The 24,009-nt window shown below is 35.0% G+C and overlaps 2 protein-coding genes across 3 annotated transcripts in view; one reads left to right on the forward strand and one right to left on the reverse strand.

The window, feature by feature from the left end:
- The first annotated feature begins 798 nt into the window (after positions 1–798).
- LOC137014370 (protein adenylyltransferase SelO-like) lies at positions 799–7,566 on the forward strand. Of its 2 annotated transcripts, none has more exons than XM_067378653.1 (19): positions 799–1,028; positions 1,106–1,224; positions 2,002–2,130; positions 2,218–2,282; positions 3,189–3,245; positions 4,212–4,322; positions 4,506–4,573; positions 4,663–4,750; positions 4,827–4,896; positions 4,997–5,069; positions 5,174–5,257; positions 5,695–5,824; positions 5,904–5,948; positions 6,028–6,109; positions 6,498–6,590; positions 6,682–6,761; positions 6,842–6,885; positions 7,195–7,274; positions 7,430–7,566. In XM_067378653.1, exons 1-19 carry the CDS (start codon positions 845–847, stop codon positions 7,550–7,552), a joined length of 1,725 nt encoding a protein of 574 aa, XP_067234754.1. In that variant the 5' UTR covers positions 799–844; the 3' UTR covers positions 7,553–7,566. The 2 variants fall into 2 exon arrangements, with proteins under 2 accessions (XP_067234754.1, XP_067234755.1); XM_067378654.1 differs by having other exon boundaries at positions 4,212–4,310.
- A 76-nt stretch (positions 7,567–7,642) lies between these two features.
- apbb1ip (amyloid beta (A4) precursor protein-binding, family B, member 1 interacting protein) overlaps positions 7,643–24,009 on the reverse strand; it is a 31,918-nt gene continuing 15,551 nt past the window's right edge. Inside the window, exons 6-14 of the mRNA XM_067378652.1 lie at positions 20,527–20,686; positions 15,731–15,852; positions 15,289–15,363; positions 14,861–15,004; positions 14,566–14,676; positions 10,270–10,368; positions 9,880–10,003; positions 9,733–9,779; positions 7,643–8,702 (exon numbers count right to left, since the gene is read on the reverse strand). Of these exons, the coding sequence (XP_067234753.1) occupies positions 8,148–8,702; positions 9,733–9,779; positions 9,880–10,003; positions 10,270–10,368; positions 14,566–14,676; positions 14,861–15,004; positions 15,289–15,363; positions 15,731–15,852; positions 20,527–20,686 (1,437 nt within the window). The 3' untranslated portion in view covers positions 7,643–8,147. The remainder of the gene's footprint in view (positions 8,703–9,732; positions 9,780–9,879; positions 10,004–10,269; positions 10,369–14,565; positions 14,677–14,860; positions 15,005–15,288; positions 15,364–15,730; positions 15,853–20,526; positions 20,687–24,009) is intronic.

Raw genomic sequence — 24,009 nt, forward strand, 5'->3', positions numbered from 1 at the left:
ACTTTCAGTTTTATCTGTGATGACGCGAGAGCGGCAAACATTATTCATTATCTCTAAGTCTAAAACTATTGCCTGTCCATGTATTTGACAAGTCTATTATTTAATTGGTTAAAAAATGAATAAATGTAAATTATTATAAATAGGTAAATATGGTAATAAGATAAATAGTAAATATTAACAACAACAATTTAAACAAATTAATAGTAGCCTATATATATCGTTCCATGTTATTAATAATAATAATAATAGAAGCAATTATTATTATTATTATATTTTAATTAATGTAAACAGTTACATATAATTATAAAAGTGAATTAAATTGTTTTGCTTTGGGGTTGCTGAAGTTAAAAGTGTCCAGACGCCAGTGGGGTTTGGGGGCTTAAAACTTATTTGCATATTTACATCTTTTTAAAAAAAAAATCACATATCCATTAGGCTACATTCATTTCAATCTTCATTTCTGAATATTTTTAATGGTCACATGGTACCTGTTATTTTTTTACAGCGCAGGTTGAGGTGGGCCAATCACAGTCGTCTGTGATCATAGATGCTTATTTAATCATTACAGTGAGAAACTTCCGAGAGTTTCTATTTGTACGACAGCTTCTGAATCCACATAATTAATAGATTTAATCGGTTATAGCGCGCATACATTTCCAAAAAGATAAAAAGTCCCGAATATGGCATAAAGGAGCATTGGGGTTTTTGAGCCGATGAGCGCCCTCTGGTGGAATACAGGATTGTTTGTGTAACATGAAACGGTTCCGATGTATTTTTCTACTTCCGTGATGTAATAAAGTACAGGATACAAACAGTAAAAAATAATGTTTGTGAGCTTGATGTAATGACAAAACATGATTTCACATTATTTTTATTTTTCTCGGCCGTCGCCAGCGCTACATTTAGCGACGAACAAGAATTCTGTGAGAGTGAAAGTTGTAATGAAAGAGAGTTTGATAAGAGTCACTTTTATAGCAATGTAAAATACTGTGGAGAAATACCACTGACATTATCACATAAACTTATAGGTAAGATACAGATATGAGTGTCAATATGCTATTTTACACGTTGACTGTGATTTAATCTTGTTCTGTGTGTTTTACAGACGCTCTCCCTCTCGATGAGGCTGAAGGTAATTTCATTCGTGTTGTGAAGGGATGTGTGTTTTCAGAGTCTCAGCCCACCCCTCTGAAAGAGCCCCTGACACTGACTGCTGTGTCACAGGTGAAGAAACCATCCAGTCATCATCATTCACAGAAAACCTGCTTCACTGCAGTAAAACCTGGAGATATTGTTGCAGTAACTGTGTTTGTCATTTAACAATGCAATGGAGCAGGAGTAAAATCTCAGTCAAAAGTACAATGTAAATGTACTTTAAAGTGAAGCCTTTAGTTTTACTTAAATGTTTTAAGAAAAGTGTACTCTTTATGTATACTTAAGTGGCCTTTTATTTCATTAATATTATATTATAACATATTGTATCTACATGTACAGTTTTTTTTTAAAATAAACAATGTTTTCCATTTTTAACACTTCTTTTTCACAAGAGGGTATCAGATCACTTCAACAAAACAAAATTATGAAACACCTCAAATCAATTACTGCTATAGTGTACAAATTAATTTTAAAAAATTATTATTAAAATTGGACCAAACACTTACGTACTTAAAGAGAGACAATAGAAACACTTTATCACATGAATTTGTTATGAGTTAATTGATTAATTCAGTGTTGGTCCATTTTGTCAGTTTTACTTTTATTCATTTATTCATTCATTATGTTTTTAATCAGCTGTCAACTCATGGTGACTTGGACTCCTTCACAGCACAGTTTGAGAAAACTGCTTTAGAATAAAATGTTTTTAAGCTCGTGAGAAACAGGAATTCAGTGTAGTTTGTCCAAACATGTCATAGTATTTATCAGAGTACCATGGTACCACCATAGTACTTTTTTGTAAATGTTGTTTCTGCATATATTTAGGCTCTTTTTTGTGTATCTCAGGATGTGTTGAGGAATATTTTGGATCTGAATGAGTCTGTGGTTCAGAATGAAGAGTTTGTTGGTTGTGTCAGTGGTGGAAAACTGTTTCCTGGCTCTATTCCTCTAGCACACAGATACGGCGGTCATCAGGTAAAACTGACAGTCATTTCAAACCTGACAGCGATGGCATAAGACAACCAGAACAAACATTTCATCCATGTTTTATTATTATCATAGTTTGGTTATTGGGCCGGACAGCTGGGGGACGGAAGAGCACATTTGCTGGGTGAATACACAAACAGGTAAAATCATCCTGATCCATCAGAGTTCAACAGAATTCATCAGCTGTTACTGTCATGATATTTGACTTTTCTGTTGTAAATGTTGATCACTTTTCCCATAATGTTGTTTAAGATTAAAGAATGGAAAGTGTGATCTATACCTCTTGGTTTTTCAGCAAATAGACAAATGATGATCATTTTTAAACTATAAAATCTCACTTAATGTTTAAAGGGTTAGTTCACCCAAAAAAATATGTCATTACGTACTCACCCTCATGTTGTCCCAAACCCATACAACAGATTTAACAGATATTATACGACAGATATTTTTGATGAAATCTGAGGGTTTCTGAACCACACATGGGCAGCAATGTCATTGCATCTTTTGAGGTCCAGAAGGGTATTTAAGACATCGTTTAAATAGTCCATGTGACTACAGTGGTTAAATCTTAATGTTATGAAGTGATGAGAATACTTTTTGTGTGTAAAAACAAAATAGAAATAACGACTTTATTTAATAGTTTGAGCTGTTATCATACGCAATTGACTCAGTGAACGCAGTGCAGCGCTTCCGTGTTCGATGTCCGAATGTTCAAAATGTTCAAAATGTTAAATAAAGTCTTTTTTTTGTACGCACAAAAAGTATTGCTGTCTATGTGTGGTTCAGAAACCCTCGGATTTCATCAAAAATATCTTAATTTGTGTTCCGAAGATGAACAAAGGTCTTACAGGTTTGGAACGACATGAGGGTGAGAAATTAATCAGAAATTTCATTTTGGGTGAACTAACCCTTTAAACTTGCATCTGAACAGAAATGAAATGTGACAACCATCAGAATAGACAGTACAGTAGAGCAGTGTACAATTATACTCTTTTATACTCAAGTATACTTATAGTTTTCAAGTATATACTTACTTTTTTATCCAGAAAAGGTGAAAGATGGGAACTCCAGTTGAAAGGCTCAGGAAAGACACCATACTCGAGGTGAATATCAGTTCCTGCTGCTCAGTATTTTATATGATTTTTAAGTAATTCTGAGCAGTGTTGGGGGTAACGCATTACAAGTAACTTGAGTTACGTAATCAGATTACTTTTTCAAGTAACTAGTAAAGTAACGCATTACTTTTTCAATTTACAACAAAATATTTAAGTTACTTTTTCAAATAAGTAACGCAAGTTACTTTTTCAAATGTATTGACTGACAGCTCTCCTGTCCCCATGTTGAAAGAAATAAAGTGCAGAGGATGTTGTGTGCGCTGTGTGAACATGATGGTTGTTGTAGTTTTACACTAAATGTGAACATGCATTTACTTATCTCACTTGCACGAAAACATTCAGTATTCCTCAAAATGAATGAAAACAGTGAAATGCAATCTCAGAATTTTTGCAAATAATTATAATAATTAACTATATTAAATTACACAAATATACTTTATGTATTTAATCTCAATTATTAACCAATGTCTTTGCTGCTGATCTTCATTATACCTAATTCAACCATACTAATAAGCAAAAAATACTTTAGATTAGAAAGGTTTGTTTGAGCTGCGCCCTCTACTGTACAGGTGTAAATATGCTTTTCCAATAGCCTGAGGCTTATTCATTTCAGTTTTGGTGTGAAAGGGCCTTTTTGCCAAAAATAGAACTTTTTTGTTGTTATTAAAAACAAACAAGCCCAGCCCCAGTGAGAAAAAGTAACGCAAAAGTAATGTAACACATTACTTTTCATAAAAAGTAACGAAGTAACGCAATTAGTTACTTTTTTAGGGAGTAATGCAATATTGTAATGCATTACTTTTAAAAGTAACTTTCCCCAACACTGATTCTGAGATATATTTAGTTGTAAATTATCTTACGTTATGATTCATAGTATGTCAATGTCTTGTCCTTTGTAAGACGGATGTATTTTAACTTTTATGCTGTTTATTGTACATGATGTTTTGTGTGCAGGTCAGGTGATGGACGGGCTGTGATTCGCTCCTCTGTGAGGGAGTTCCTGTGCAGTGAAGCCATGCACTTTCTGGGACTTCCCACCAGCAGAGCCCTCAGGTGCATATATATGTGTGTATGTACTGTATAACATTTTGATGACTATATATTTAGACATAATGCAGATATGCTTTATTACTAAATGGTAATAGGAGAATGAATGGACATGCTCAAGAAGAGTAATATATGCATTTACAACATTCAAATGTTTATTTATTTATACTTTTTCCATTTTTTGCCTTCATTGTTTGTCAGTCTGGTTGTAAGTGAGGAACCTGTAAGGAGGGATCCGTTTTATAATGGCAATGTCATAAAAGAAAGAGGTAAAATATGATCAGAATTGGAAAAATAACGAAGTTCTTCATCTGTCTTCAGCTTTATCAATCATGTGATTGTTCTCTGTATCTGTCAGGAGCGGTTGTTCTGCGTCTGGCCAAGTCCTGGTTTCGCATCGGTTCACTGGAGATATTAACTCGAACCGGAGAGTTAGATGTCCTTCGGTAAATTAACTTTAACTCAGGAGGGGAATTGTTTTTTTTCCTCACTCTAATTTGCATTTTTAATTTTTATTTCCAGGACATTATTGGACTTTGTAATTAAAAAGCATTTTAAATCTATTGCAACAAATGACCCTGACAAGTATGTGGTGAGTATCTGCGTCTCTCTGGTGTTTAGTTGAAATACAAGGTTATTTTATATTGTCAGATCAGTCTCGCTGTATTTGAATGTGTTCATGTTGTGTGAAGGTGTTTTTCTCTAGAGTGGTGAATGAAACGGCACATTTAATCGCTCACTGGATGTCGGTTGGGTTTGCTCATGGTTAGTTCACTCTGTTTTACTAGTTTATTTATCACATAGATTATAATTATAAATTGAGTTTAATATGCAAACTGTTCAATCACATGATCTGCATCTTCACACAGGAGTCTGCAACACAGATAACTTCAGTCTGCTTTCTATCACTATTGATTATGGCCCATTTGGATTTATGGAATCATATGACCCAAGTAAGTTTCTTTCTGTAACCTAAACTGCGCATTTTCTCCATACGTCATAATATTAGCAATCATCTTTCTATAAGTTTATTTTTTAGGATAAGTTATATAAGTTAGGATTTTTCAGGATAAGTTATAATCATCTTCCTATAAGTTTATTTATTTATTTATTTTTTTCAGATTAACATATTAATATCATTACACACACACACACACACTATATTACACTAATATTGCAAAAGTGGAGGAAAATTATATGAATAGTAAGCTACTATAAATTATATATAATCTTATGGGTCGATGGTCATGATTAATTGCATAATTTTTTGAATGCGTTATTTGTTTTAATTTAGTTTATTATAATCTAATAAGTTAAAGTGAAACTGACAGCCATAATAATGTTATTATTAAAAAGGCTTTATTGCTTCAGCATTGTTTCCTCTCTATAGATTTTGTCCCAAACACGTCTGATGATGAGGGTCGGTACAGTATAGGAGCTCAAGCTAATGTCGGCCTGTTCAATCTACAGAAACTTCTAGAAGCTCTGAAACCACTACTGACCTCAGATCAGCTGTCCCAGTAAGAGAGAATTGTATTTTCTGTTGGTATTGGTCTGGAATAAAGCAGGTGATTCATGATGTTGTTTTATTCATTTCAGATCTCAGCAAATATTGAGAGAATATCCACAAATCTACCATCAAAGGTGAGCGTCATTAGACAGTGTAGAACACTGTATTCATCTCTGATTCACTTCTAAACTCATTTTAACATTTCTGTTATAGATTTCATGAGCTGTTCAAAGCAAAGTTGGGCTTTTTGGGAAATGAAGAAAAGGATTCATATGTGATTGCATTTCTTCTAAAGGTAAATATTAGCTGGATTGGTCTTTTCTTTCTTTTTCATTAATTAATATAATAAAAGTTTTATTAGCCATTCTCAGAAAATGGTGCCATTTGTGACAGAAAATGTATTTATATATATATATATATATATATATATATATATATATATATATATATATATATATATATATATATATATATATAATTTTTTTTTAATGAAAAAGTAAGGAATCAGTAAACTGTTAAAGAAAAGTTATTTTTTCATATATACTTTATATATAACAGCCAAACTGTCAAATAAAGTCATTAAGTTCAGTATCCTGTTATTTCAGTATTCGATCACACAAATGGCAGCATTTCCTGTGAATGACCCATATAATGTTTTATGACGTGTGATGTGTTGATTTGAGCTAATGGAGGACACTGGAGCAGACTTCACTATGACTTTCAGACAGCTGAGTGAAGTGACCCTGTCCCAGCTTCAGAAGGGATCCATTGCTCCGGTACATTTCCTCTCCATTCACACCCACAGCAGCTGCAATATCCATAATCATGATTTCAGTCCATTAACTGTGACTGTGTCTCTCTTGACAGTCAGTGTGGGCTCTTTCAGACCTCTCATCACATGAGTATTTCAGAGACTGGGTTCAGCTGTATGTACAGCGTCTGCTGAGGTAATGTTGCAGTAATGTCCACTCGCACACATTAGAGCTTTGAAACGAACATCACTTGATGGTTTAATCGTCTTCTACAGTGTAGAAAGTGACTCAGATGCAGCACGGCAGCACAGAATGCAAGGTATGTTTTGGTGTGTGCTATATGACGCAATGTTATATTTTGTTTTTATATATTGTTACAGTATGTCATGGTACACTACCAATGTAATGTTTGGGCTTGGTAAGATTTTGTAATGTTTTTGAAAGAAGTCTATGTTCGACTTAATTGAACAAAAATACATTAACAATTGTAATTTAGTGAAATATTATTACAATATAAAACAACTATATTCTATATTAATATATACATACGGTAGTGTATATTGTTTTACGATGTGTTATGTTGTATTTATAGTTATTTATGTTTGTTGAACTTGTTTTTATTGTTCAGGAATAAACCCACGGTACGTGTTGAGGAACTGGATGGCTGAATCTGCTATCAGAAAAGCAGAGAAAAATGACTTTTCAGAGGTATTACTACATGTGATGTCAAACTAAAATGTTAAAATATTTGCTATAATATATTACTTTAAAATAAAGACTTCATACATACAAACTAACATCTTCAGACAGACTATTAGGGCTTGTGTTTTTCTTAGGTGACAGTATTTATGATGTGTTTCTAGGTGGCGCTGTTGCAGAAGACTCTAATGGAGCCATTTATGAATCAGGATGAGGCTGAGAGAGCTGGATATGCCAGTAAACCTCCATCCTGGGCTCAGCAGCTGAGGGTCAGCTGTTCTTCCTAATCTACTCAGGGACGAATGGGAAATAAAATCACAAATTTCAGCATCATTTGAACCAAAAATATTGTTTATAACATTGTTAAAACATCTAAAGATCTGAACTTCCTAATGGCTGATCTGATTGGATGATAAGCCATGTTCGACATTATATATATATACACCCCTGTAGCCGCACAGTCTTCAGCTGTAACAAACTAACATGGATGTCTTTTGTCGTATTGCTGTTTTTGCATTTCTACAGAAAGAGCGAAAAACTTTGCATCATGCATCATCTGTTTATGCCTGCATCATACATCTCCTGTTTTCTGTAAAAAGGAGAACTCAACAATTAGGCATGCCGGAATCTGTTTAACAGTTAACTTTGAAAGACCTGATTTATTTTGACATTTCATTAGTAATGAAGATAAAGCACATTTGCAATACATACAGTATATAATCTGATTAGGTGCAACATATTTACATATTTAAGTTTGGTGGTGTAATGCAAGCATATTAACAACAGAATTAAAGATGTGTGTCCTAATGTCACGCCAAGAGCTGGTTTGGCGGTCAGTTCCTCAGTCCAACTGTCAATTAGCTCTTTCTGTCTTCAAGATCATTATTGACCACGCTTTTTCTGCATGGCTGTCATCAGTTCTGACATGAGGTCACCACCTGAGGGCGCTGTTAGTTGAGGTGTAGTTCTCTTTGGTGGAGGTGGAGCCACTTTTCTGACGTAGCCGGCGGATGGGTTGGCAGCCGGTGCAGGAGGTGGAGGCGGGGGTGGAGGTGGTGGCGGCGCTCCACCTGCAGATGCAAAGTTTTGGGGACCAGGAGGAGGTGGTGGAAAAGAGGTGATGGGGTCTGGAGGTGGTGGGGGGAGCATGTCTGCCCCGTAAGATCCAAAACTAGGTGGCGGTGGAGGAAGAAAGTCAGGGGGCAGCTCGGCATCTTCTGGAGGAGGTGGAGGAGGAGGCAGGTCATCCATGGGTGGAGGTGGGAAGGAGGATTGTGGGAATTTAGGTTGAGGAGGAAACTTGTTGACTTTGGTTGCACTGGCAGGAAGAGCAGGAGGAGCAGGGGGAGGAGGAGGCAACATGGGGTCAGGTGGTGGAGGAGGCAGGCTGTCCAATGAAGGTGGAGGTGGTGGAAAAGATGTTTGGTTGGCAGGACCCTTCAAAAACAAACCAAATTGGCATTCAGGTGTAATTCAAACAACTCTCAAAGGACCATCAACCTTTCACTCTTGTGAAAAAGCAGTATGCTTGATTGTACTAAATGTGCTCTTGAAGTAAACTTTAAATCTTTAAAGTATATTTTAAAAAATAATACTTGCAGATAATATAATATTAATTAAATTAAAGGCCACTTGCAGTAAGTGCACTTAAAAATACAAAATGAAATTTCTGTCATTAATTACTCACCCTCATGTTGCTCCAAACTTGCAAGACCTTCTTTCATCTTCGGAACACAAATTAAGATATTTTTGAAGAAATCCGAGAGGGTTTTTTTTTTTCTCCCATAGAAAGCAACGAAATTACCACATTCAAGGTCAGGAGAAATAGTAAAGACATTGTTAAAATATTCAATGTGACTACAGTTGTTCAACCTTAATGTTATAAAGCGACGAGAATACTTTTTGTGCACAAAAACAAAACAAAATTTCCTCTTCCCCGTCAGTCTCATATGCAGTTAGCGCAGTGAACGCAGTGCAGAGCTTTTCGTGTTTACGTTCATACACCAACTCAGGATTGGCCGACGCTGTCCACGTGAGCAGCACGACACATGCTGACGCAGGAGCCGGCCACGTAGAACTGACTTAAAACACAGAAGCTCTGCACTGCGTTCACTGCGGCAAATGCATATGACACAGGAAAAATTATTATTTTGTTTTGTTTTTGCGCACAAAAAGTACTCTTGTCGCTTCATAACATTACAGTTAAACCACTGTAGTCACGTTGACTATTTTAACTACTTCTTAACTACTTCTCTGGACCTTGAATGTGGTCATTTCGTTGCTTTCTATAAGAGATAAAAAAATTTTTTAAAGGATTTCATCAAAAATATCTTAATTTTTGTTCCAAAGATGGTTTTGCAGGTTTGGAATGACATGAAGGTGAGTACATTATGACAGAAATTTCATTTTTGGTTGAAATGACCCTTTTTTTCTTCATTACTAAGGAAACTGATAGATTAAGATGTACCATTGTGTCCTTTGTAGGCTGAGGAGCGTGTCCATTTGCAGCTTTGACTGAAAGATAAACAAAAATGTCATCAAAATCCTTTTACATGTTAATATATCAAGATGTATGATGCATTATATAATGATCTATTTAGTTCATTATCTCTACCTTTAGGTTGAGGGGAGGGTGTCGATGCGCTGGAGGAGGCCTGGATAGTGCGGTTAGCCCAGGTTGCAGAGCCTGAGGCTTTCCTCACAGCGGTCTTGTAGTTTTCATATAACTGCTTACCATACTATGAAAAAATCATGACAAAACAAGACCGTTGATAAGGTAGAATAGCTTAATGCTTTTGACAAAGTAGACAGCTCACAATAGGACTCAACTCAATAGAGCTACAATTTAAAGTGTACATCTTTGAATCGTAAATTACAATTTATAATGCTAATTTTTACTTCAAAAAGTTCATTTTGCTTCATTTTGTGTTTATCATACAATCATTTTCTACTTTATAAATGTTTTAGCAAAAAATGTATGGTGTGTGGCTTGGTTTCTGCTCACCTTTGCAATCCGTATCCCAGTCACCCACAGAGTCATGCTCAACTCATCATCACAGCACAGATACTTGATGTATTGTGATTCTTTCTGAATCTGAGGATGCTGAAAGCAGATCGCAAACCATATGAACATGACACAAACCTGATATATACATCTGAGAAGGCTGAGATCATTTATTTTGTCGTTCCCTGCAGATTTTTGGAACCAATTTTTTTAATCTAATGTGTTTATAAAGGGTTGATTAACAACTTAACAACAAATTAGTTCATGGTTTTCTAATATTAGTTTTTCTCCAAATAGACAGTTGATGTTGTTAACATTGATTTGCTTACAGATGTTGATGATTGAGCTGCAGTTGCACAGCAAAGCCAGTAGATGGCACACTATAATCACAATTTGATTGCCAATGCCCCTCTACTGCCACACTTTAGTATTAAATATTGCTAAAATGGACAAAAACAATGTTGTTCTTTATTATGTTGAATTATTGCATACATGCAAAGAGTGCATGTCCTTTTTCTGTTGGAGTCTAGTTTTCATTTTGCATCTACTACATTTATTGCATTTTATCATGTGTTTGCATTAATTACTTGACAAACACAAAAACAGCCCATCCTAACCTAAACAAGCTGAAACACCCTTACTGGTTTGATGATTTGTCACGTTTTTTAACAAGAGATCAGCACATCAGGTTTTGCTATTATCCTATAAGGTATATTTGTTGCCTATGTGTTGATATTGGTAAAATAGCTTTTTAGTCTTTAGCTAGTGATATTCTTTCCATGTCTCATTTTTAATTTGGTAGAACAATAACCCAGAGAGTGTAAACTGTTGAGGTATTCTGAATTGTGTGCAACGGTTTTAATTACAGGACGGCTCTGCCAACTGGATAGTCTGAACACAGAAATATCCAGAAAAAATGTTTTGACCTTTCACTACTTGTGGCAGGCTACTAAACCATAGTATCTTGTTCAAATTATAGACATAATATTCATTTGTAAAGGCGTGATAGCAGCATGTGAGCTAGTTTTAAATTGGTTGCATTTCTTGAGTGCATAAACATATACTCTATACAGGTGGCTGTGGGTGCCACAGGGCTTGCTCTCAGGCCCACTGTAGTTCTTCACACAAGATGTAGCAACTTCTTTACCAGATGTAGAAAGTTTAAACATCAGTTATTTTAGTAACACTTTTTCCTTGTTGCTGTGTAATGAAGTACTGAGTAATATTAAAACTACAGTCCATAAGCTTTGCGTCTTTGTCGCCATCTCTGTTTGAAATGTGCAATTGCAGTGAATTGCGTAATTATCTTATTTATGTGGGTTGTGCATCGGCACGGCTGCTCAGCATTGATGAATCTAATGTTTTGAGGTGTAGCTATGTGTGGGCTGTCAGTCAACGCATCAGTGTGGATCTTCACCGTACATCATAATTACAGATACTAAATCTTGTATGTCCAAAATAAGAGTTTCACTGGAAAATGTCATCTGAAGAAGTAAGTAACATGTCATCCACTTTTGATCTGACCAAAAAAAAAAAGTTTTACAATAAATCGCATAACCAATGGTGCAAATTATTATTGTTATACTTTGTTCTCGAATTGTTAATGTTAAAAACATCAACATTGCGTGACTATGTGTCTGCAGTGTGTATTAACGTTCTCCATAACTGTCTGGATTAAGTGTTACCTTATTACCCAATAAACCACTGAAATGTCTTACCTGTCCATCAGAAAAATAGCCATCTCTGCATCAGTTTGAAACCCTTTTAAATCACAGAGTTCACGCCACCTTTCAAAAAACCAACTTTTCGCATGGGCCTGATCGCTTTCCCTTTTTTACTGTAGGCTCTCCGCAGTCTGAAGTCTTTTACGTTTTTCCACAGTTTTCGATGATGATTGTCGTTTTGAACTGTCTGGATTACAAGCCACAATCTCAAGTTTAAATACATTCCAGGTGCTGTAAGAAGAAGCTACAAATGATCCACCACCTGCAGCATCCTCACATGCGATATAGCCTACTAGCCGGGACTCCTTCTTTCTGTTTACAGACGCGATGTAAAGACGCTAAGACAAACATCAGCAAACTTCTATTTCTCGCGGAAACCTACCAGTACCACTCGAATTAGAAAACATTATTACAAACTTATGTGAATCGGGCTAAGGTAAGGAGATAGATTTGAACACTGACTGGATATGTACTTGCTCAATAATTGATTTTGGATCATTTTAACCAAAAAAAAGTTACGGACTGCAGCTTTAATAAACATCAGGTCCTTACTACATGGTTACTATTAGGGTTTGGTTTATTGTTCGTTGCTTGTAGTTATGCTGTTATTACTACTGCAAGTAGATGTATCATGTAACAAGGACACTGTAAAATAAAGTTTACATGATATTTTATAAGATGCTGTTTTGTATAAATTATAAAATACTGTACTATTTCGTGAATTTTGCCCCTTGTTATCTAAGAAAGATTCACCTTCCGTGAATCTTCAAACCCCCATCCCTTATGTTTCATGTTCCCACAGCTAATGCTAGCTCTCATCCACGCACGCTAAACAGGAAAAGTTTTTCCTCAACCACTTCCTGTATTCTGGAAGTTCAATGCAACACATTGGCTTTTATCTTTGGGGGTAGTCATTTGGCTAATTATTATATATTAAAGCACCAGGCATACAAGAAGCACACACCTTGAAATAATTATTGTACAATTTGTGTTTAGCAGCCAAGGGTTTGGGATTACACCTACCAGCTTGAGTAGTGGTTTTTGAGTGGACACTTATGAAAGAGAAGTAAGCAGATTTATGGTGCGTAAATGTCAGATAGTGCCTGGAGTACCTAAAGATACCTTGTTATTATGGCAAATTACTTAAAAAGCTGAGGTCGCCCCTTAAAACTGGCCCGAGACTAGATTTACCATTTAGTCATTAAATAGGAATATCATTTGGGGATGTAGTTTTGAATCAGTGGAGCATTTTGAAGGGTTGCAGAAAGGTCATCTTCGAGGTTCTAACCCTGTCACACTATTGCACCACTCCAGGACGCTGAGGGGAAATAGATGCTATTTAAAGAGACGTAATTTACAGCTTCTGTTGCTTTGAGCCTCATGTCTTTTATGTCTGCTTTCATGTCCATGACTAGCCTACTGCTGATAGAGCAGCATTTTGTTACGGAAATGATGAGGATTCACTTTATGTCCCAAAGTTCAGAAGAACCATGAAAACCTCTGTTTGGGTTTTTAAAAATATCCAACATCAAAATTCAGCATATTTCATGGAAAGAGAAGTGTTAATATGTATTCTCATCATCACAATAGTTTTACGTACCAAAGTTGCTCTAAAATAGACACTGAAATAATAAATTAGATGGTATTTGGCTTGGAACACTTTTTTTGCTTCTTTTTACACAAAGTGTGTAATATTTCCCCCCCAAATTTTAATTAAATCAGTGTTGCAGAATGTGTTAAAGGAGAAAATTAGCTTAAAACCTAAAACTAGACTTGTGACTACAAAACCATCATAATGACCTCATGAAAAAGAAGTACACTTTAGCATAATTTTCAAAAAGGAGTTCTTATTACAGAAATATGTACTTTAAAATAATTGATGAGTGTAAAACTGAATGTAATATTCCAGACATTTAATTGCAATTCAATTAAATGTATTATGGTTAAAATTTATATTAAATGCAATTAGCTGACCTTTAGTGTTAATGTCAACTAAAATATATTTTAATTAATTTATTTATTTTGAATCTTGCATGTTTTATTTCCTGTATTAAATGTATCAGTAATTACACATTTGGAATGAAGTTGTAATTTAGTACATTTAAAATATTAACTTTAAATGTACTACAGAATAACCGGATAACACAACCATTAAAAATAAGTACTTTACATGTGCTTTAGTATGTTAGTCAACACATCAAAATAAGTGTACTTCTTTAAAGCATGACAATTGATTATTAAAATATGATCTTAAATGTCTTTATACTAAATATTTTAATTTTAAATTATTGCAAAGTGCACTTTTTTAAAAGTGAACTTAACACACTTAAAAGTACACTTAAATGGCCTTTTATTTAATTAATATTACATTACCTGCAAGTAGTTTTTTTTTTAAATATATGTTTAAGATTTAAAGTACACTACAAGTGCACGTTCAATAGAATTAAGTGCGCTTCATTTCAAGGGTGTGCTGTTTGTTTTATTTTATTCATCCTTGTCACACTGTAAGTTTCTGCTCCAAACTCTGTGTTGATGTTAAAGTGAGAGCGTTCACCATAACAGGACACTGTACCTTGAGAATGAAGCAGTGGTCTGTTGGAGCTTTGTATTTGTTCCTATATTCTTTGCAGTAGTAGACGTTCACATTGTCAAACTGCACCAAACACACAAGATCCCGTGATGCCTGATGGAGAGAGAATCCCATAATGCACTGAAATTTAGTTTCTTGACATTTTCACCAAGCCAGTTATTATTTAGGTTTAGTGATTAAGTGTTCATTTAAATAGCAACCTGATGTACAATAAGGGAGGATTTGTCTGAACTCAAAATACTCCGTATGTTTTACTGTCTGGGTTGCCTGATCTGACCTTTGTCTTGCCTTTGGGTGAGTAATACAATCCAGAGGCTCGCAGCAGGAAGTAGCGCTGTTTCCAGGATTTCTTGCCATCCTCCTTCAGATACAGAACGCCCTCAAGGTCAGGCACAATGACGGAGGCTCCACAAAAATTCTCCTGTACTCAGAAATACAGAACCAGACATAAAGACTTTCATCATTCACTTACACTTGTGTCATTCATGTCGACTCTCTGTTCACTGCACTGGAACGACATGAGGGTGAATAAATGACAATGACATTTTCATGTTTGGGTGAGACTTGTTTAGACCTGCATTTCTCGTTTAAATGGCTTCAATTATGACATTAAATCTGACTCCATTAAATACTTTTGATGAATGTCTACATCTGTAAATTGACATAAAATCTCTCAATTATGACAAAAGTTAAAGCCCAACGCACCTCCAGAAGTTGTTCTTTGTCTTTTTCTTTCATGTCCATTAGAGATTTCTTATCCTTTTTCCACATATAAAATATCTGTAAAACAAATAGACATAATTTTAATCAGCATTCAGCAAAATTTCAATAATTATTTTTAAGTAAACATTTTGGTCTACACTTAAGATGTCTTCTAGACTTCTACCATTACAGAAGTCTGTCAATGTGCTGAGTTTAGCTGTTTTTCTAATTTCTCTTCCATTTTTTTTTTTAAATTGAACTAGAAATAGGGAAGTCAGAGAACATTTTTTGCATGGGAAATATCACAGTTCTGTAGGCAGAGGAAACAATATACTGTAAGTGAAAGGCATTACTTTTAGCGCTTTTGTATTTTACTTTAATATTATCAGAAGCTGTAATTCAAAGTGAATTGGCAAGAAGCACAAATAGCTGTCCAAACACTTGCCTGAGGGTTTCTGAACACTTCATATTTGTCTTTTTTCTCCTGAAAAATCACTTTGTTTTCACTGTCCCTGGTCCATGTAGAAAGAGGATCCACTAGGTTCTCATGGTCCTCAAACCCCCGCTCTGTGGAAAGTTCAAACTCAATTCAAATGTCACTGTTTTTGTCCATACTGCATTCTCTTATTTTATAATGATAATCAATATTGTCCCTTTGAACTTATGCACAGCTTTTGTCAAGATTGATTTAACAGACAATGTTATCCAAAGCTACATGAATAAAGTCATACATTTGTGTGTTCTCAGGGAACTGAACCATGAACTTGGGTTTATCTTGCAGCTACAAGCACTGATGGAAAACAGTGTTTATTTCATTTAGTTGCACACACATGCATACATAGTTCAATCATAAAACTCTTCAGAGCAGCTGATTGGTTCTTCTAAGTGCAACACACCATGGGAAATTTTTTAGAGCCCCTCCTTCCCCAGCACCACCTGCCTAGATCTAGAGGGGGTTCTCCCTACTTTCTTTGCTGAAACTTGTATTCTATTCCCTGTATTTATGCATGTTTCAGCAGTAGCCTCCACTCATGCCAGCAGCAGCAGATCTAGTCCATAATACATTTCAATCTTATCAATAAAATGGTGTTTAAGTTTTGGGAGTTGTCATTATTGAAATACATACATACTGTACATAACTATATACATACTGTTTTAAATGTGCTTACTAATAATGTTTGACTTTAATTGCATACAAAAATAAGTAAATGAATAAATATATAATGTTTTTGAATAGTACTTGTTTTCATTTATAATGTACTTTGCATTGAAAAAAAGACATGGTGCACTAAAAATATGGACTGAAGCTGAAAGGTCCTCTGAAAGTATTAATTAAAAATACAGTAAAAATACAGTTTTTAATAGTAAAAGTAACTTCAGTACCAAATGGGAGGCCTTTAATATCTGAACTTCCCATTGCTAATCTGTATTCTAATAAGCATAAAAGTACACAACAAACACAAATATAGAATAGAACTTCCTCTGAAATTTCATCTGAACTTCCTTTTAAAGCTGTAAGGTAGATTGACAACTGGATTGAAGCTGAAAATATTAACAGAAATATAATAGCAAATAAAAAATATAAAAATGCAAACAAAAATAAATAAATGCAGTTTTTAAAAATAATTTTAAAAAACAACTTGATAAATGATTATCATAAACTTAATGAGCGAATGAAAGTTTTTACTCTGTGCAGCTCTCATTGCATTGATGCCAAACTAGACACTGTGTTCTTATCTGTACTGCTGTCTTTAACCTCTCCGGTTCTCAGTTAAAGACTGAATACACTGATTAAAAACTGGAATGAAGAGAGATTATGGGTCTGACGTTTACTGTGGTTATATACTGGCATTCACAGGCAATAAATGGAAGCCATTTTCCCTGAGCATATGTATGATTTCATGTGTCCTTCAACTTGATGAGAGCTCACTAATGGATGGGAGTAGATAGTGTGAAAATATGTTTGTGAACAGAAATAAACAACAAGACAGTATGTAAGTATCTGCCTTTGGATGTGTGAGACTTATGATTCATTAGCCACTATAGACAAATAACTAAGAATAGAAAAGCATGGTAAACCATAAAACCATTTGCAATATCATATTGCAATGTTTTATACAGCTAAAAATGACTGAAAGTGGATGACTGTCAGCAAAAGGTTGAATCAAAGATGGAAATTAAAGGCTGAATCTATTTGCATGTAGTTTTTTTAATCAAATCAAACTCTAAATTATACTTTTTCAGGATATCAGTGTTACCCCTCTACCCAGGTCCTACTCGCCCCGCTCGGGCCTCGAATTTGGGTCTCCGCCATGGAAGTCGGACAATCTAACAAGGAGGCTAAAGGCTACAACCTCTAGCATCAGTCCCTAGAGCATCTCTTGAGATCAGAGGAGTGAGGTTTACTTGCACAGCAACTACTATCTGGCCTCCGTTACATCAGGAAACAAAAAAGCAAAGAACAGAACAGCTACTTATAATAGATGAGATCTGACTAAGACTGAAACAAACACAGGGCTATAAATACACAGAGAAACACTAGGGACTAAACAAGATAATTAACTAGACACAGGTGAACACATGAGGACAAAACAAAAACCATGATAATTGAAGAACTGCTGAAGAGGGAACAGTGCAAATCAAACAAGATCATGAGTAGAACCAAACTTAAACCAAGAACAGATGAAACAATGACACCAGAAACCAGACATATCCCATTTACAAATAGCAGTGAGTGACCACCCCTTCATCTGTGTGTGTCAGAGCTGTTTAGATGTTCCTCATCAGTACTTTTTTCATGATCATAAGTCACTCACTGTAGGAAACATCATCATCATGCGAGGATGATGCTTCTCTAAAATGAACTTGGGTGTAACAAATTTCCAAAGACCTTTAACATAGCTAAACACTGACAGTGTTTCTGATTAAATGTTTCTGGTGAGTTTCCTCACACTCTTTTACCTACATAGGCAACTCACTTCAAAGGGGAGGCACACCGCCCTCAATATGATTATAAGATAAGTGGTCAGCTGATTTAAGTTTGTTCAGTTTCCAATTGTTAAGCTTTAATATTTGGTCCCTTATAAAAAAGAAGTGTGCTTAAATGTGCACTTGTAGTGTACGTCAAATCTTAAAAGTATACTAAAAAACTGTTCTTGCAAATAATATAATATTAATAAAACAAACAAGGTTGTCTATTGGATTGAAGTGAAAAATCGCACTGAAAGTGTGATGTGTATGCCAGAATCTAACTATGCTCACGTTGACTGAACTGTTTTGATAAATACTTTTCAATATAGCAAGGATTATAGGTATATTTGAAATCAAGATTTTTCTGTGATGAATAATGAATTTTGGGAGAATTTTTGACTTAGCTCATACACTAATAAGTAGTTAAATACTGTTGTAAAGCACACTGGAAATTAGTTGTAGAAGGTTGCAGACTTTGTTCTTACGATCCCATCCCTTGTAAAAAAGAGTACATACTGAATGCAATTCATATGTGTTTTGTGCCATTGCATGTTATTTACACTTAAATGAAAATGTAGTTTGTGTTATTTAATAATTAATAATTTAATAATTTAGTAATTTTAAATGTGTAATAATTTTCCATTGGCTAAACTTCAAAGCGTTAAGGACTTAAGTAAGTGCTAAAGACTAAAGTTTACTGTTGGATGTGGATGAAAATTAGCCTTTGGCTAAATCCGGTACAATGCATGAAATGGCAGCATTTATGTTAAAAATAAATGTAAATGTAAAAACATGATCCATTTTCAAATAAATAAATACAATTAAACTATTGACACTTGTGTGCCTTGTAATTAAATATATTTGTCAGTACTCATTTTGTAATGATGAAGTTGCAACTTTTAAAATATATTAATTTCAATGTAAAATCAAATAAGACACTAGTTACAATTATAATCAAGTGCTTTACATGTGCTTTAATGCGTGTTAGTCAACATAAAAATAAGTGTACTGATTTAAAGTATTACTAAATCAAAGATTATTGAAACATTATGTACTTTAAAATAAAACTTTTAATTTGACATTATTTCAAAGTGCACTTGTTAAGTGTGTTAAAAAAAAAACACAGTCTTGAAAGTGGGCTCTGTTTAAGTATACTGAAGTGGCCTTTTACTTAATTATTAGTAGTATATTATCTCCAAGTACACACTCTAAAAAATGCTGGGTTAAAAACAACCCAAGTTGGGTTGAAAATGGACAAACCCAGCGATTGGGTTGTTTTAACCTAGCGGTTGGGTTAAATGTTTGCCCAACCTGCTGGGTAGTTTTATTTAAACCAACTATTATTTAAAAATTGCTATATGGCTAGCTTAAAATGAACCCAAAAATAGTTACGAAATTAAAAACCAGATGCAATTAGAGACAACAATAATAGACAAAAGGTGAATGTTTATTAATAAGCTTTAATATTTTATGAATATAAATTTAATAGTTTAATAGTTTATTAATATACATTTATTAATAAGCAATTTAATAAATGTTTATTGTTTAATAATTATTCATTGAACATTAATAAATGTTCATTTCCAACATACTTTGGGTTAATTTTAATTAAGCAATACAGTAATTTTTAAACAATAGTTGAGTTAAATAAAACTACCCCAGCAGGTTGGGCAAACATTTAACCCTACCGCTGGGTTAAAACAACCCAATTGCTGGGTTTTTCCATTTTCAACCCAACTTGGGTTGTTTTTAACCCAGCATTTTTTAGAGTGCAGTTTTTCCAAAAAAAAAAAAAAAACCTTATGTGATTTGAAGTACACTATTCAATACAATTAATTTCTCTTCCTTTTCAAAATGGAAAAGAACAAGAGGAATAACAAGATCAATCCAGTCTGTTTAAGTCTATTCATCTAAAATTGGGCAGCCAGACAGCAAACGTAATGGCTGTAGATGAATCCTCAGAGCAGATGGAGAAAGAGAAATGGGGGATTCCGATCATAAGCACTGTATTTCCTCATGATAGGGAGGTTGAATGACAGTGTCTGGGGCAGTAAATTAAACCCACCTGTCGTTTGGTGCATGAGACTGAATGTGTATGGTGGTACGTCAGCCCTGTACTGTGAGCTCACTGGAGCCTGGCTGTCAGCACGCCAATAAAAACCCACTTCATCATCCTCGCAAAATCCAATACTATAAAGCTGATGACGACTGAATGGACATGTAAGTGCATATGTGTGTGTGTGTATGTGTGTGTACATGGATGATACTCACCAGTCTGTAAGTCAGGGTTTGTCTCACACACACACCAGTCTACATTGCAGTCACAGTGTGTCTTCTCAAATAAGTTGTCCATGACATCTCTGACCGTTTGTCTCTCATCCACCATCAGAGTCTTTGAGCTGCCATCTGTAATGACCACTTTCACGACCAGCTATCACAACAAATGATAAATAACAAGCTTAAAGTCAGCTAACAGGATAACCGCATGTTTGTTTTTTGGTGATTTTCATCTGCTTTTCATGGAATTATGGCATTATTCATTGACATCTTTGCATGCCCAAAAAGAAAAAACCCCAAAACAAACTGTGGTTTTGATGCTTTGTATGTTGGTCAGATAGTTTCATCCAGTTTAAGTGAGCAGTTCTTGTCCAGAATATTCTGCAAAGTGGACTAAAGTTGAACTTCTGGCTAAGCAAATTAGTTGAAGCCTGGTGGGAGCACTAGTACATGCTGGTGACAAGCCATTCTGGTCTTTTCAACAGGGTCTATGCACAGATGTTTGGAAAGCAGAGATATGAATGGTCTTATAGACAGATACACTCTAATAATGGAATGTGAACTGCAGAGGGACATCTTGTTTTGTACAGACCACATTGTTGCAATTATAGTTGCAACTTTAAATCTGTTGTTGTTGTAACAACTATTAAAACACATAGCTAAACCACTTTGAGCACCTTAAGTAACCAACTTCATCACTTAGGTGTGATCTCCACTTTCACAACATTAAGTCAGTGTGGGTCAGTGTAGACTTTTTAGACTGGTCATCCCTCCTGGAGTCTTACCGATGACACACTTGATTTTTTACACTATTGAGAAGAAAGCAATTGGCAGCTTAATGTAAAAAGTAAAGTACATCTAAGTGAAAACAATAATTGTGCAAATCTTGCTCCTTTATTGCTGAAAAAGCCATTTAGGATTCAGGAGATTCAGATGTTTCTCCTAAAATTCCTAATGAGACATAAAACTAGACACATATTTTGCAGTTGTTGACATATAGTATGATTATGGATCTATACATTTCTAACAACAATTTGGTAGAAGAGACCAGCTCATTTGAGTCAAGGTCGAGAGTAGGTTGAGTCTGAGAATGCCAGTCAACACCAAGGACTTAAGCCAATACTTACACTTAAAGGTGCCCTAGAACTTTTTTTACAAGATGTAATATAAGTCTAGGGTGTCCCCTGAATGTGTCTGTGAATTTTCAGCTCAAAATACCCCATAGATGTTTTTTAATTCATTTTTTTAACTGCCTATTTTGGGGAATCATTATAAATGAGCCGATTCAGGGCTACTGGCCCTTTAATTCTCGTGCTCCACGCCCACGGAGCTCGTGCTTGCCTTGAACAGTGCATAAACAGAGTTTACACAGCTAATATAACCCTCAAATGGATCTTTACAAAGTGTTCATCATGCATGCGGCGGATTATGTGAGTATTGTATATTGTTATATCGTTTACATTTGATTCTGAATGAGTTTGAGGCTGTGCTCTGTGGCTAACGGCTAATGCTACACTTCAAAGAATGAAGTTGTGTTTATGAATTATACAGTCTGCAAGTGTTTAACAATGAAAATAGTGACGGCTCTTGTCTCCGTGAATACAGTAAGAAACAATGGTAACTTTAACCACATTTAACAGTACATTAGCAACATGCTAACGAAACATTTAGAAAGACAATTCACACATATCACTAAAAATATCATGTTATCATGTCAGTTATTATTGCTCCATCTGCCATTTTTCGCTGTTGTTCTTGCTTGCTTACCTAGTTTGTTGATTCACCTGTGCAGATCCAGATGTTCTGCCCTTGTCTAATGCCTTTCATAATGTTGGGAACATGGGCTGGCATATGCAAATATTGGGGGCGTACACCCTGACGATTACGTAACAGTCGGTATTATGTTGAGATTCGCCTGTTCTTCGGAGGTCTTTTAAACAAATTAGATTTATACAAGAAGGAGGAAACAATGGAGTTTGAGACTCAGTGTATGTCAATTCCATGTACTGAACTCTTGTTATTTGACTATGCCAAGATAAATTCAATTTTTCATTCGAGGGCACCTTTAAGGAGGGTTGAAGAACAAGACCAGAAGAGGGTCAATTCCAAGTCAAGACAGAGATCAGAAGAGGGTTGAGTTTGAGTCAAAAAGCAAGACCAGAAGAGGGTCGAGTCCAAGTCAATACAGAGACCAAAAGATGGTCAAGTCTGAGTCAAAACAGAGACCTGAAGTTGGTCGAGTCTAAATCAAGACTGAAACCTGAAGATGGTCTAGTCCAAGTCAAGACCGAGATCTGAAGTGGGTCGAATCCGAGTCAAGACTTAAAACAGTGAGACGTGCTCTAGAGACATGTCTCTATTTATTCTTACTGAGGTCTAGGAGAAACAAATTAGATATTGAACAAATTTTATTTTTTTAAGGGATGTCCTATATAAGGCCTCTTTTGGCAAATGTCTGAGCATGCAGCAGATTGGCAGTATGTTTTAATGCCATGATCTCATTGAGGTGAAGTGACGTTGAAATGGCTATGCGCCCATGGAAAAACATGAGGTATAAAAAAAAATAAAAAATTTAAAAAAAAAAGATTGGGAATGTGTGTTTTAGTTTGGTTGGTAATCACAGGCAGAGAGTGAACCAACTCCAGGGTAAGCAGGGGCGGATCTAAAAAATGATTTGGACTGTGAGGGACTGTGAGGGGTGGCAACACCAAGGCAAATAAGCATTTCGTCATCTATACTTAATCTATACTGTATCATCTATACCTCATCTACTGTATGCCTTAATTAAAAACAAAATATAGCCACAAGGTGCAAGCAGTAAAATGACATAGGCAATCCATAAAAGTCCAACTTGAATATTCACTGAAAGATAGTGTTTGATGAAACAAGATATAGCAACACACAAGTGTCAAAAATGACAACTGACTTTCATAAGAAATATTTTAGTGTTAGATTAAACAAAAAGCAAAAAAAATACCCCTCTTAAATGTTCACTGTTGTAATGCATATGATCATAATTATTGTGGTCTAAGTGTGGAATTATATTCAACATTTAAATTTAGATGAAATGCATGTCATAGGATGTCATAAGTAAATTTTAAATGAATGTGAACTCATCATTTGCAGCTCAAAACCTTATCTTAAGGCTCATTTTTATCATTTATTTCTATAATATATGTAGCTTGCAGTTTAAGAGATTTTTTTTATTATTCATACCACAATAGCTAATAAGTGTCTACATAGAAATGTTATTATATGTATGATCTTGAAAAAGACAAGTTAAATGGTCTGTTCACTTTAAATGGGCAGCAATATATTTAATCATATCTGGCACAACATCATGTGTAGACACCCACCGGCAGAAACATAAATTGGTGCCTATGCGTCATTACTGTTTTAGAAATGAATCATTGTGGTGGATGTCCATTCACCCAGACCACTGCACAGAACTGAACAATCCCATGAAAAACACCTATA

The sequence above is a fragment of the Chanodichthys erythropterus genome, chromosome 23 (genome assembly GCF_024489055.1).
Source record: "Chanodichthys erythropterus isolate Z2021 chromosome 23, ASM2448905v1, whole genome shotgun sequence".
Classification (NCBI taxonomy): domain Eukaryota; kingdom Metazoa; phylum Chordata; class Actinopteri; order Cypriniformes; family Xenocyprididae; genus Chanodichthys; species Chanodichthys erythropterus.

Bases quoted from the DNA above. Each gene is read 5' to 3' on its own strand.
- LOC137014370 (XM_067378653.1), top strand. From the start codon at position 845: ATGACAAAACATGATTTCACATTATTTTTATTTTTCTCGGCCGTCGCC. The intron at 2,131-2,217 runs GTAAAACTGACA...TTATTATCATAG, and splicing joins ACAGATACGGCGGTCATCAG to TTTGGTTATTGGGCCGGACA. The intron at 5,258-5,694 runs GTAAGTTTCTTT...TCCTCTCTATAG, and splicing joins TATGGAATCATATGACCCAA to ATTTTGTCCCAAACACGTCT.